Source organism: Bactrocera tryoni, chromosome 1, assembly GCF_016617805.1.
Source record: "Bactrocera tryoni isolate S06 chromosome 1, CSIRO_BtryS06_freeze2, whole genome shotgun sequence".
In the NCBI taxonomy this organism is placed as follows: Eukaryota; Metazoa; Arthropoda; class Insecta; order Diptera; family Tephritidae; genus Bactrocera; species Bactrocera tryoni.
Genome location: NC_052499.1, coordinates 63,411,856 through 63,426,921, shown reverse-complemented (window position 1 = coordinate 63,426,921; position 15,066 = coordinate 63,411,856). Strand labels below are relative to the sequence as shown.

General features: G+C 36.3%; 4 protein-coding genes across 4 annotated transcripts; 3 read left to right on the top strand and 1 right to left on the bottom strand.

The window, feature by feature from the left end:
- The first annotated feature begins 876 nt into the window (after nucleotides 1-876).
- Nucleotides 877-1,441, top strand: LOC120766169 (general odorant-binding protein 99a-like). Its single transcript, XM_040091522.1, has 2 exons — nucleotides 877-915; nucleotides 980-1,441. The coding sequence occupies exons 1-2, from the start codon at nucleotides 877-879 to the stop codon at nucleotides 1,388-1,390; spliced, it is 450 nt and encodes a 149-aa protein (XP_039947456.1). The 3' UTR covers nucleotides 1,391-1,441.
- A 2,953-nt stretch (nucleotides 1,442-4,394) lies between these two features.
- On the top strand, nucleotides 4,395-5,277 carry LOC120766186 (general odorant-binding protein 99a-like). The gene is made up of 2 exons (XM_040091546.1): nucleotides 4,395-4,475; nucleotides 4,853-5,277. The coding sequence occupies exons 1-2, from the start codon at nucleotides 4,437-4,439 to the stop codon at nucleotides 5,234-5,236; spliced, it is 423 nt and encodes a 140-aa protein (XP_039947480.1). The 5' UTR covers nucleotides 4,395-4,436; the 3' UTR covers nucleotides 5,237-5,277.
- Nucleotides 5,278-8,924: 3,647 nt separating this feature from the next.
- LOC120773907 (general odorant-binding protein 99a-like) lies at nucleotides 8,925-9,415 on the top strand. Its single transcript, XM_040103126.1, has 2 exons — nucleotides 8,925-8,939; nucleotides 9,014-9,415. The coding sequence occupies exons 1-2, from the start codon at nucleotides 8,925-8,927 to the stop codon at nucleotides 9,413-9,415; spliced, it is 417 nt and encodes a 138-aa protein (XP_039959060.1).
- A 4,071-nt stretch (nucleotides 9,416-13,486) lies between these two features.
- LOC120766177 (general odorant-binding protein 99a-like) lies at nucleotides 13,487-14,133 on the bottom strand. Its single transcript, XM_040091535.1, has 2 exons — nucleotides 14,035-14,133; nucleotides 13,487-13,962 (listed from the first exon to the last, which is right to left on the bottom strand). The coding sequence occupies exons 1-2, from the start codon at nucleotides 14,077-14,079 to the stop codon at nucleotides 13,576-13,578; spliced, it is 432 nt and encodes a 143-aa protein (XP_039947469.1). The 5' UTR covers nucleotides 14,080-14,133; the 3' UTR covers nucleotides 13,487-13,575.
- Between the last annotated feature and the right edge of the window lie 933 nt (nucleotides 14,134-15,066).

Sequence of the window (15,066 nt, the reverse complement as noted above, 5' to 3'; positions counted from 1 at the left end):
TACTTCTCAGTTGCTTACTCAGTAAGAAGTAGCACTTGTGGGCAAGAGTTATTCTTTGTTGGATTTCGAGGCTGACATTGCTGTTGGTGTTGATATGGGTTCCACAATAGACGGAATTATCTACGATTTCGGAGTTATGACTGTCAACAGTGACGTGGGAGCCAAGTCGCAAGTGCGACGACTGTTTGTTTGATGACAGAAAATATTTCGTCTGGCCCCCGTTCACTACTAGAGAAAGCAGAAGTAACGACGCAATGGTTGAGGTCAATGATATCAGTATCATCGGCGTACGTCAGCAACTGTACACTCTTATAGAAAACTATACCTGCTTGATTAAGCTCTGCAGCTCGAATAATATTCTCCGAGAGTTGTTAGTCTGTGTTGAGTTAATAACACATACATTGTGATACCTGAAATTACAAATAAAGAGCAAAATGTTTAATTACTCATCAATTTTTATTTTGTCGCCTTCTTCAAAGTAATCCCAGCAGATGATGCACAACGAAATTAGGTTAGAAGTACAAAATTTGATACAAGAAAGTTATCAGGTACACTTTTGACCCGAATTAGCTAGAAAAGCAATTTACTCACCCTTGTTTAATATACACATGTACTACCAATAACCGATGCTCAAGTCAGTGTTTGGAAGCTATTAATGAGATAAGGTCTTGTGAGTACGTAAGTATGTACATATGTATGTTGTGGTACATAAATTTAAGCACAAAAACAAAAAAAAATTAATCACAACAAGCTTAAGTTAAAAAGATTGCTAAATACACCAACCGAGTTGGAGGTATAAATATGGGATTGCAATAGTTCTAAACATCAGTTGTGCTCTGAGTCCCGCGGGGAAAACCAATCAAGCCAAAACCCAAAATGAAGTTCTTCATTGTGATCCTTGCAGTCGTTGCACTGGTACGTACGTACATTACGCAAATAAATTACACCGTTACTATATCTTATGTAATCTCCGTTGCAGGCATACGCTGAAGATGAATGGATGCCGAAAAATGATGCAGAAGTTAGCGTTATCCGCCAAGAATGCGTCAAAGATTTCCCACTTAGCAAGGAACAACAGCAAAAAATTTCGAGCTTCGAATATCCCGATGAAGAGCCCATACGCAAGTACTTGCTTTGTCTCACTAAGGCAGCGGGTATCTTCACCGAACATGAGGGCTATCATATCGATCGTGTTGCCAAACAATGCAAAATGGATTTGGATGAGGCTGAGGTCGCTGCCATCGCTGAGGGTTGCGCAGACAAGAACGTCGAGGGTAGCAGCGCTGATGTATGGGCCTATCGTATTCATAAGTGTGTGATGACCAGCAAGCTCGGTGAACGTGTGAAAGCTTACATTCAAAATCTCAAGGAAGAAGCCAAAAAACATTAAATTACTAGAACTGCCCTTCGTTGAACAATAAAGTATATTTTATTAAGTATTGTAATTGTGTGGTTAAGTTTTATTTTATTTAAATTTGTGCACAAAAATATAGCTTTCATTTATCAGACATATGTACTTCCGAAAACTTTGCATTGGATCTTGTGACAAGGCAAAGTAAAATATATTAATTAAATCTTGTTCGGAAAAGCGAAGCTTTATAATATAGACATTATCACTCCTTATTCATATGCGATTCAATTATCAAATATATCGATCGATTCCAATGCAGAAGGTTATTTTATTCCAAATTTGTTTCAAAAGGGTGGCGAAACGTGTCTTGATACTCGGCGGAATTCGTTAGAGAGTAAACATGAACCTGTTAGTAGTTTAACCATGAAATACCGAACATATGCAGAAGCACGATTACGATTTACAACACCATATTATATAAGTACATACATACATATATACATATATAAGTCGGCAGAAGTTAAAAAGTTACGCACATACAATTTCTTTCGTAATAATTCGGATTATGGTTGAAATGAAGCAAATAAAGAAAATCATGAAACTCTCATGCATCGACCGTTAAGATCCGGGCAAATACTGGTGCTAAAATGAACTTATGACTGTTCAAAAAGTGATAAGGAAGGCTCTATATTTAGGAATATTAAAACTAAAGAAAAAACCACCAATGAACTATGCTCCGAGAAACACGATAATTCACGTCAAAGAACGAATGGATTCATATTAGATATATATGTAATAGTTTTGTTCACCCAACTGTTGTCTAGTCTAGTTACTGTGAGCAAAAAATAGTAACACTTTTTGATTTAAATTTCGCGCGAAAATCCATTCGTCGACATACATATTTATTTTTCTAGGTTGGTATGACCCTCAGGTTCATCTGTGCCAAACGTTACATCAAAATAATCCTAAGTGTTTAGTACCTCTTGTCTTTCTAAAGTACATAAAGTGCACTCGCCGATTTTTACGATGAAATTATTCAACTAAGAAGTTCCATTATATTTTGTGTATGAAGTCTAATTTTTGATGCCGAAACGTTCAGAATGTTGGAAAAGGCTTTCGGTGATAATTGTTTGTCACGAGCAACATCTACTGATGATCAACACGTCAATAATATAAAGGAATGGTGCTTGAGAATCGGCGATTAACAGTCAGGACCCTTTCTGGCATCTTTGGAATAATGAAAAGATCAGTGAAAATCATTTTTAAACACCATTTGGGCCTTAGAAAAGTAAAAGAACGATTAGTTCCAAGTTCACTCAATATTTTCGAAAAACAGCGTCGCGTTAATGTGAAACGATGCACCGTCGCATACGGTATTGATTCTTCTTTAGTTTTCCGCCAAATTTTTAACCATTATCGTGCTGTAACCACCGTGTTCTACTGATGTAGTGCCGTGTGACTTCTGGCTATTCAGCAAACTCAAACAACACAACTTGAGGAAACCGTTTAGAGTCTATTGAAGAAATTAAACATGATGCAAATTGAACGCTATTCCGGAAATTGACTCTAACAACTGCTTCGAAGATTGGCAACCGCTTTGACACAAGTGTGTTTGGACGAAGGGGGATTACTTTGATGGCGACGATATAGAATTTCGAAGAATAAATTAAGAATTTATTATGAACAAAGTCTTAATATTTTTGTCGTAAGTTAATAAGTAGATACATTTAACTGTATAATTTATTCACGATTTTGTAAAATAAAGCAACTTGAATTCCTTCACCACAACATTTTTTAATTGCTCTAATTTGGAAGAATGTAAAATATGTAAGTATTCGGTTACACCCACAGTTTTAATATTTAAGATGATTGGTTAGAAAGGCTGCTCCGAAACGTTTCTTATACTGGACACTTATTTCTCTTACTTCGCGGCACAATGTGACACATCGATAATAAGCTGACCGAATAATACGCATCAGTGAGCACACTTGAACATGTGTTAATTTGCAAAAACATAAAACAATATTTTCGTAATGAGACTATAATAGCTATAATATAAGTTAATAATTGATTGCAATCATTAATGTTGAATACTTTTGCAACATTTTTATGTTCTTGCAACATGTTGCTACAGAGTATAATAGTTTGGTTTACCTTACGGTTGTTTGTATCACCTAAAACTGAGCAAGACGTAATCGTCCGTCCACTTTTGGTGTAATCCAATATCTCGGAACCCGGCCGATTTCAACTAAATTTAATACGTGACATTCACACTCACATTCCTATGTCATATTGCGAATATGGGCAAAATTGGACTACAACCACGCCTACTTCCCATATAGCACAACTTTAAATAGCACTTGATTCTTTCATTTTCCATTATACATACAAATCAAGTAATTAATATAACGGGATAGAAATTTGCACTAATAATTATTTTAAATATACTTTAAACCTTGTGACCAAAAATTTCCCAAATCAGCAAAACTATTAAAATCCCACAAATACCGTAAATGTGATGTCTGCTGTTGACTTTTGACCAAAAATATCGGTCAGTATTAACCGGTATATAACCAAGTAATATCAGGATTTTCGAACATCCGGCTGATTTTACACCATATGATTAAAAAGTACCTTAATGAAACTCAGGGAACATTTTTTTCGTACGTGGCATGATAATAGATAAAATCGGGTCAATATATGTACCAGAGTATATGTAAAATTGCTTGAATTGCGATCCTCTGGTTTGACATTTTACACCTTAAAGTATTTCTCTGCCTTTGATCCCTCCAAGTTGCCTAAGCATAAAATGTTCGGTACACCCGAATTTACCCCTTCCTTACTTGTAACACCCTCGAATTAAGTTGCGGGGCGCATAGTAATTTTGTTCACCTAACGGTTACGCGTCATTAGTGAGCGTTAAACCAAGCAAACAACAAACAAAGTAAAAAAAAATTAAATGTGCATTTGCTCGCGCATCAGCCGAGCTGAATGTATAAATTTGAAATTCCAATAATTCCATCAAATCAGTTGTGCACTAAGTCCAACGCGAATTGTCATTCGAATACCAAAAGGGAAATCAAAAATGAAATTCTTCCTTGTGATTCTTGCAGTTGTTTCACGGGTACGGTTGATTTACAAAGAACCAAAAACAAAAACAAAAAATCGCGTATGCGGGAAATGTTCTACAGTTCATTCTAAACAACTTCGTCTAAGAGAATATGGGTCTAAAACCGGCGGTTTTAAAGGATCATGAAACTTTGGTCGCCAGTTTTTGGGCATTTTGATATTCTATTGATCAATTGTCGTAGATCATTCAAATCGGACAACTATGTCACATATCTCGCATACAATCGTTCGTATAGATTTTTTAAATTGTCTACACGTTTTTATAGATAAAAATCGGCCCGCTCTAACGTACATCCCATCCGTACGTACACCCCATACATACATACAAACAGAAATACACCGTTACGTTACTTTATGTAATCTCTCTTTTAGACTTTCGCTGAAGATGAATGGATACCGAAAACTATGGCAGAGCTTAATGTTATCCGCCAAGAATGCCTCAAGGAATTCCCACTCAGCGAGGAATACATCCAAAAAATTAATAACTTCGAATATACCGATGAAGAGCCCGCACGTAAAATTTTGCTTTGTACAGTTAAGAAATTGGGTGTCTTCTGCGAGCGTGAGGGCTATAATGCCGATCGTGTTGCCAAGCAATTTAAAATGGATTTGGATGAGGCTGAGGCCCTTGCCATTGTTGAGGGTTGCTTGGATAAAAACTTAGAAGGCAGCAGTGCCGATGTATGGGCCTATCGTGGTCACCAGTGTGTGGTGGCCAGCAAGATCGGTGATCGTGTGAAGGCTTTACTTTCTTAAGAGCGGTGGGGAACCAAAAAAAAATAAATAACTACACGACGAATGGGTCAATTTTTGTTTTAAATAAAGACAATTAGTTTTAGTGTGAACATTATAAAATTCAATATTGTATGTATATTATGGGTGTGTAGACTTATTTGCCTATATTTGTGTGGGTATGTGTAAATAATGTTTCTTCATTGTCTTATTCGTTGTGTTTATATTTTGCCTTAAACATCCCGACCGCCTTGCAGTATCTCCGAAGTAAATTTAGCTTAGTGGGGGGTACTAATTGATAAAATTCAGTTTGAGTCATCAAAAGTGCGAGTATACTCTGGATTGTTGACTATTATATGGACCAGTTAATGTCCAGGAAGATGCTGTATTTTCCGCTCTTCTTCTTTTCTGAAATTGTCTGAGTTAAGCAACCCGCTTCTGATGATGGGTGGGTAGAATCTATTTCAAGCTCCAACATTAATTCTTGCTGTTAAATTGACGGTCAAGCAGAACTAAATTGTGTGATGATCGAGCAGCATTCCAAATGAAGATACTCATCGCACTACAAATAGATATTCACTGTGTCTGTAAGAGTTTCAAGAGCGAGTATTAAGTATGAAGATTGTGTCTCCATATAAAAGTTTTAAGTTTTAATTCCTTTCCTTTAATTCGTTGGCTGGGAATAGCCTTGAATAACGGTGTAAGAGTGTTCTTCTCATTCCAGGTGGTATATAAATTCCTGCTTGTACATCCTTTCATTTTATGTAACCCAGTTAATCAGTAACACAATAGCGATGTTTAATGGCGCTCTCGTAGTTTTTGTGGTTTTTGCAATGGTGACTTTGTAGGGTAAGTTGCAAATCATTCTGCTTACTTCGCAACCTTCATAACAGTGAGTATTGGTTGTTCGTCCGTGGGTAGTGGGTGCTCGGATCGTGTGGTGGTTATCATTACTTGTGAGTCGAGACGTGGCTTCATTTTCTGATGCTGAAGTGATGCTACGGGCTCTGCCATGGGGTCGTATGTTGGATGAGGTCCTATTGCCTTGAGTAATTCTGAGTAATTTTTATAATTATACGTTCGATTTTAATATATGTATGCATGGTGTGGTAAATAATGTTGGATCGCTTAATTAAATTTCGCATTTACTTTGTGTTGTTTAGGTAAGGATTGTTTATTGCCTAAGAATCAGCTTAACGCTGTGAGTTTAGATTGCCTGTCCAATATCAATATTCGGGATAAAGGGTTCTTTAATTGGCAGGGTACTTACATTGGCTCCATCTTAATTCCCATTCGTAGTTCTTTTGGATATTTTTTTCGCAAATTCGATGAGAGATTGAAAGTATGGATTCCTTTGGGTTTTTCTTCACCTTCCAAAAGCGTGTGAATCGATACTCAGATTTGTCATTCTGATCAGTTATGTATACATATATACATATATGTAACCAATGGCGGATTCAGAGGGGTGAAACGGGGGACATTTCAAACTACCACTCTTAGCGAACACACCCAAACTGGCGAAATTATTGTTGATCGTCAAAGCTCTGACAAAAATTAGTAACTAGAAAAATAAGGAACAGCAGAAAAAGCAACGATACTCATCGTCGCCGTCGTAAAATATGAATTTATAATTGTATATAATTATAACTCATTCACTCAAAAAGTATCGATCGATCTGGCAAAGGCATCAAATATGATAGATACGCTGCTTGTAATGTTCCGAAATCGAAGACAAAAATCTGAGGTTCATTTTCGATCCATTTATTCAGACACGAAAAAATAGCGGCAGAACGGAAAGTTGGCGAAGAAAAACCAAGAACTAGCGAATAATACTACAGGGTCTCAGTCCATTCTTCTGTTGGATACAATCGGCGAAAATTTGAAGACGAGCTTTTCTAGAAAGTATTGAATGGATTTCAACTGAGTTTGTTGCTTCCTGAAAAGTATGCTTTGAAGCTTTGAAAACCAAAGAAATGGAAAATCTTATTGACTGCTTGATAAATAGATTCAAATGTTTTTTGGATAATGACAACATCGTGCGACGTTTGAATCTCAAATGTGAACTTGATCACTTCATTCAAGATAGATTGATGGGCCTGCACACGCACCATGAAATTGAAGTCACTGTAGAAGAAGTTCTCGAAAGATTCTCAAAACTTGGCCAACATAAGATATTAGAAGGTCAATTTTTCCACCATGATATTAAACTGTATAAAGATATTTAATATCATAATATTCATGTTTCAAGTACATGTTTATTTCAACCGCTCGCCAGCCTCCAAAAAGCTATTTCTGGATCCGCCCCTGTATTTAACTATATGTCTATCTCGATTATTTTTATACTCTTGCAACCAGTTGCTACAGAGTATGATAGTTTTGTTCACCTAGCTGTTGTACGTATCACCTAAAACTAATTGAGATAGATATAAGATAACATATAAATAAATGATCAGGGTGACCCGTTAAAGTTGAAATCCGGGTGACTGTCTGTCTGTCCGTGCAAGCTGCAACCTGAGTAAAAATTGAAAAATCTTAAAGTCCACATATTCATAGTACGAAAAAAATACGAATTCGTAGATAACCGTATTAGAACCACTGTCACGCCCACAAATCGCCATTAACCGAAAACCTATAAAGTGCCATAATGAAGCAACAAATTAACATATAAAATATGGAAAATGTGGAAAAATAAAACTTTTGAAAAAAATTAGAATTGTGGCCCTGCCCTCTAATAAGTTTAATATATATACCTCCGAAACCACTAAAGCTACAATAACCAAATTCACTCAGCACGACTATTACACGAACTCCTACCTATAGTGTGAATATGGACGAAATCGGATAAAAACCCCGTTCACTCACCATATAACGGTACTGTTCAAAACAACAAAAAGCGTGACAAATCAATAATTAAATGCGCCAACGGGGTGGTATGACAGAGCTTTATAGGGACCAGGGTAAAAATTGGACGATGGGCGTGGCACCGCCTACTTTTTGGTGAAATCCCATATCTCGGGATCCGACTGACCGATTTCGAAAATTTGGTGTATGCTATTTTTTTCACATTTCTATGTCAACAACACATTTCTATGACAACAACCACGCCTACTTTCCATATAGCACAATTTTAAATTTCTTTACTTTCCAGTACACAAACCAAGAAGCAATTAATATAACGCGAAGTTTAGCACGAATAATGTCTTTAGTGTATGCCACATTATGGTCAAAAAATTACCAGATACAACAAAAACTGTTCAAGTCTTTAGGTATCGAATATTCCGACCCCAGTACCTACAGCTGACTTTTGATCGAAAATATCGGTCAATGTGATTGGTTTTACACCTTAAAATATTTCCCTGGCTTTGATTCTTCCAAGTTGCAAGAATATAAAATTTTCGGCGATTACCTTTTCATAAGTGAATCTTCGACCTATAATATAACTTAATAAATTGTGAGAGTAAACATTTTTGGTTCCACCCGAACTTACAGCTTCCTTACTTATGGCACCCTCGCATTAAGTTGCGGGCAGTTTAATAAATTTGTTCACCTAACGGTTGTGTGTCATTATTGAGAGTAAAGCAATCAAGCAGCAAACAAAGTATGAAACAAATACAATCGAACTGAATGTGATATAAATATGGGGTTTCAATAGTTACATACTTCAGTTGTGCTCTAAGTCCAGCGAGAGAAGTCAAACGAATACAAAGGCAAAATGAAATTCTTCATTGTGATCCTTGCACACGTTGCACTTCACACAAATAAATAACACCGTTACTATACATTATATAATCCCTCTTTTAGGCATACGCTGAAGATGAATGGATGCCGAAAAATGTTGCCCAAATCAAGGCTATCCGCCAGGAATGCCTTAAAAATTTCCCACTCAGTGAGGAATACATCCAAAAAATGAAGAACTTCGAATATCCCGATGAAGAGCCCGTACGCAAGTACTTACTTTGTACCGTAAAGAAATTTGGTATCTTTCGCGAGGGTGAGGGCTATAATGTCGATCGTGTTGTTAAGCAATTTAAAATGGATTTGGATGAGGCTGAGGCCCTTGCCATTGTTGAGGGTTGCGTGGATAAAAACATTGAAGGTAGCAGCGACGATGTGTGGGTCTATCGTTGTCGCAAGTGTGTTATGGCCAGCAAGATCGGTGATCGTGTGAAGGCTAAAAGCAGAGATGAATCATATAAGCAATAAATTATTAGTATTGTCATTCGTTGAACAATAAAGTCTATTTTATTAAGTATTTTAATGTTGTGGTTGTGCTAATTTTGTTTTAATTTATCCATAGACCTGTTTTGGAATAAAACTACTTAGAACAAGTAAGGAAGGGCTAAGTTCGGGTGTCACCGAACATTTTATACTCTCGCATGGTAAAGTGATAATCGAGATTTCATAATACGTCATTTACATATTTTTCAAATACCGTATTTTTGTAAAGTTTTATTCCGCTATCATCATTGGTTCCTAATGTTTATACTCGTATTATACAGAGAAGGCATCAGATGGAATTCAAAATAGCTTTATATTGAAGAAGGCGTGGTTGTGAACCGATTTCACCCATATTTCGTACATGTCATCAGGGTGTTAAGAAATATTATATACCGAATTTCATTGAAATCGGTTGAGTAGCTCCTGAGATATGGTTCTTGGTCCATAAGTGGGCGGCGCCACGCCCATTTTCAATTTTTAAAAAAAGCCTGGGTGCAGCTTCCCTCTGCCACTTCTTCCGTAAAATTTAGTGTTTCTGACGTTTTTTGTTAGTCGGTTAACGCACTTTTAGTGATTTTGAACATAACCTTTGTATGGGAGGTGGGCGTGGTTATTATCCGATTTCTTCCATTTTTGAACTGTATATGGAAATACCTGAAGAAAACGACTTTGTAGACTTTGGTTGGAATAGCTATAGTAGTTCCCGAGATATGTACAAAAAACTTAGTAGGGGCGGGGCCACGCCCACTTTTCCAAAACAATTGCGTCCAAATATGCCCCTCCCTAATGCGATCCTTTGTGCCAAATTTCACTTTAATATCTTTATTTATGGCTTAGTTATGACACTTTATAGGTTTTCGGTTTCCGCCATTTTGTGGGCGTGGCAGTGGGCCGATTTGGCCCATCTTCGAACTTAACCTTCTTAAGGAGCCAAGGAATACGTGTACCAAGTTTCATCATGATATCTCAATTTTTACTCAAGTTACAGCTTGCACGGACGGACGGACAGACGGACGGACAAACTGACGGACGGACAGACAGACGTCCGGATTTCGACTCTACTTGTCGCCCTGATCACTTTGGTATATATAACCCTATATCTGACTCTTTTAGTTTTAGGACTTACAAACAACCGTTATGTGAACAAAACTATAATACTCTCCTTAGCAACTTTGTTGCGAGAGTATAAAAACGAAAATCATTATAGTATTTAGTATATGGGCGTTGGTGGTAGTATTTAACTGATTTTATCTTTATTTGACAATACTACTTATTATTAACATGCTACCAAAGTAAGTCTTTAAGGTATTGTCAATATGATGATTTCCCCTATTTTCGTATGAGACAGTATACGAATATCAGAAGTATATATGTCCGCAAGAGATATTGAGATCCTCTGCTATCTCTCTGGTGTTCAAATAAATGTCGTGTAGCGACGAATCGAACACGCACATTTACACGCTTCACCGATGCGCACAAATTATTCTGGGTTCATAATTTGCAATTTGTTTGACCACAGCACCAACAATTGATACAACTTCAATCAACAATTGCTTTGCATTTATTTAGACATTAACGATAAATTAATTATCAGCTTAAGGAGTGACAGGTGACTCGCACGTTTTTGCATTTCCCCTTCAAATTGGTAAGTTTGCGCGCTCCGCACTGACATTAAGTCGTTAACGACATTGTACTACATATTACTTATAAATTACACAATTACTATTTACCTTTAATTAGTATTTTGTGCTTAGGCAGTTCTGCTGTGGAATAATAATGTTAAAATAATAACGCTTAAGCAGTTTTTATTAGAATTAATAATAGTTATATTTTCCTCTTGAATCTTTATCTGGTAAATTGGCAATTTATGTATATTTCTAATTGACTTAGTTTTTCGTCTTTTTTATAATCTTTGTGAAAATTAATAGTTTTTGTTGTTATTTGTATTAATTTTTGAAACAATTTGTTAAGGCTATCAGATTCACGAATCCTATCCAAGCTCATGGTGGCTTCAACTCAGCTTCATACCCGTGATGTACATACGTTTAATGGGGCAAGCAGCTCTATTGCCGATCCATCGAACCCCAAAGTGGAGCTTGCCACAAACTCTCTATTAACTCAAGTCTCAGATTTTCTTTAGCGTTTTCAATCAGATGTGAATGTAAATCTATTATTATACTTCGATGTGTAGTCACTATCACCATTTCATTCCGCCATAACTGTAACACTGGAATTTGCGTTGGACAAAACCCAGCGATTTAATGAGCTGATCTTACAACGTTGTACATATTGCTCATAAAAATTTTGGTATACGAAAGTTCTAGGCAAATTTTTCTGGAAATCTCACAATAAAATCAAAAGAATGAAATTTAGCGATGGCGAAGTCACGATCGTATTAAAACGTTCATCTCATCTTTACAAGAACTAAAAGTCGAAGAGTTATTTTTAACGAATTTGCGTAAATTTGTTTTACTATTAAAATAATACTTAGAAGGCATGTCCGCATTTGCTATCGGTCATATCTAGTACGTAGGTTGCCTTTTATATTTCGGGATTTGGCAATTTCGCGTAAAGTTTGATATTTGGTACTCAATATGTTTTGACATACGAGCCCTATTTGTGTTGTTTACAGTAACTTAAAATATTCTTTTCGATCCAAAAATTTAATAAAATCTCGAACATTTTCATTTTGGATTAACTCATAAGGTGTGCATAGATGAACTTAATTCCATTTGTGAGTAACAAAGCGTCATCAAAAACCATTGTTTATTGATTCTATGGTGAATCCAAACGAGGTCGGAGATCACTTCGAGATGAATTTTGTGAAGGTCGTCAAAAATCAGTTTTTGTTGAGGAAACTTTTGATTCTGATTACAAGCTAATACCGCAGGATCGTCATAAGACCTACCGTGAGATTGAGACAACTATGGACATTAGTTGGACTAACATAGCAGACAAACCAACAGCCGAAGACGGATCACTCTTCATTATGACAATGCAGGCTTTTACAAAACGACTGAAAGAACTGCATAGCTTTCAAAACATCGATTTGATAAGTCTTCCACCGTATAATCCTGATTTGACATCGAATAATTTCTTTTTATTCCCGTTCGTAAAAAATAAACTAAGAGGTCAACGTTTTTGAACACCTGAAGAGTCAATTGTTTCGTTCAGAGTAAATGTTATGGTGATACCTCAATCATGGCTCTACCAAGGTAGCTCGATCAGTTGCCACTGAAAACCTAACACAGTGAAGAAACGAACACTAGGTGGAACTAAGTTATGAAACTTTGTTCACAGCATCTATCGGTACCTAACTAACAGCACTTTAGTTTTTATGATGACACAAATTTGTATGTTTTGACTCATTTGAATTTCGGCTCGTTTTTATAGCAATATTCGTTGGACAGTTTTGACGTCATATTCATAAGCCCGGGTCACGTCATCAGTAATGATGCGTTTGATGAATCTAAGGTCCTCAGCTATATTGTCAAGCATCTCTCTTTCGGTATCTACAAGACGTCGTTTTCGCATAAGATTCAAAGCTTTTGGTATGAATTTAGAATTGACACATTTTATAACCGAAATATTAACCAAAATGTGTTGAGTCGATTCATAAGAGATGTTTAGATGCTCTCTCTCTCTTTCTGATGCCAACACTATGACTTTCAAGCACTGTTTTTTAACTTTTTCGATATTATCGTTCTTGGTGAAAGTGGGTGGACGACTAAATAGCAAGAGACAAGTTTTCGATGACTTCAGGACCTTCACTAAATGCTTTATGAAACTTTAATATGTGCCCTAATCTCATTTTCGATGATCTCGTCCGTGGCCGTAGTTCCATTGGAAACAAAAAAAAAAGATTTTCATTTAGTCAATTCGTACAGACTAATTCATGAGACTCTAATTATTATTTACAGCATCTTTGTGGGTTGTAACTAATTATGCTGCGAGAATACCCTTTTTAGTCAAATAAAGTATCTGGGAATACTAAGCGATAACGAGTGGGAGCTCTAAAAGACCTAAACAATGCCAAAGAATCATAAAAAAATGTCATTGCTCACTTACCAAAATTGCTTTATTAATTTATTCATCACAAACTATAATAGTGATAATCTACAGTTTATTCAGTACACCTCCAGTGCTTACTCTGATCGCTTAATGAGATCTTTAATATGATCACCGAGCTTGGTTGAGCAGGCACACTTCAAAATATGGTAGCATCTCTCATCATCGGTATCCTCTTTGGTCTTTTCATCACAATCATGAATAATGGCTTTGATCTCGTCTTCCGGCATATCGTCTTTGAATTGCTCGGCAACACGGTCGGCATTAAAACCCTTACCCTCTTTGTAGAGGCCCCATGCTTTGCTAGTGCAAAGCATATATTTCCGTACGGACTCTACGTCGGGATAGTCATTCTCCTTCCTCTTTTCGAATTCTTCATCAGTGGATGGCACTTCTTTCATACATTCTTCGCGAATATTTTTAATATCATCGACGGTCTTTGGACTCCAGTGATCGGCTTGTACCTAATGAAGGAAATTTCGCAATTTATTATCCCTTAAGGATATTTGAAGCTGTTATTATGTGAATGTACTTACCAGAGCAATCACTGCAAGGATCACAATGCACATAAAGTATTTCATTTTGATTTTCTCGTTTGACAACTTCACTTAGTGAACTACCGAATTCCTTCATGTAGCCTCCTATTTATACTGCTGCAGGCTGATAACTATATTTGGCCCTTTAGTATTAATTACCTTCGTAGGTCATCAATAAATTCTTCATTTATTTAACCGGTGAACTGATAAGAGATTTTGTTGAGGCGCTACAAGTTATATTCAAGCATATTTATATTTAAAGGCCATATGTTCCACCTAGGGACTATGGGGAAAAAATATATATATGTACATGTATGTATACATACATATAGACTCGTATGTATGTATGCATATATTTATTGATTATCGATTCCAGCGAACTATTGTTTATATTTGCAAGGTTCACGGGATAATTCAATCTGATGTAATGTTGACTTGGTAACCCCATTTGAGTTATTATATAGGGTACATCTTCATTTATATCGCTGTATAAAATATATGCATTTTTTGTTAACCAGAAATCGGCTTTGATGATACCAATAATCAAAATTTTCACTTTGGGCAAACAAAAATAGATTTCAGATCCATGAAACGCCATTAAATAGACAAATGACCAAAACCCCCATATTTTTTCAGAAGGAAATACCAGTCGATGGAAACTCATACATATATGTAGATAGATTATTGGCTCATAATATCTGACCACAAATGCTAGAAAAAGGTTTAGATTGCTAATAATTTTTACTACAGCAAACATTTCTAAAAATCTGACGGCAAAAAAAATTGCATTGACCTTCCAGCCCGATCCCCACATTTAACTTATTTGTGGAGGTAAAGACAAAGTGGGCGCCACCATTCCTCAGATCATGTTTGAGCTCAATGTAAATATTCATGTCGAAACTCCCGTTACACCGCCCGAGATACAGGAAGAAGATAATGTAAAACTCAGTAAAAATAATTTTACCGCATCTCGTACAATTTTTCGCTTGCAACAGTAGCTCTCAGCTAAGTATGTCCAATATAACTTGCATC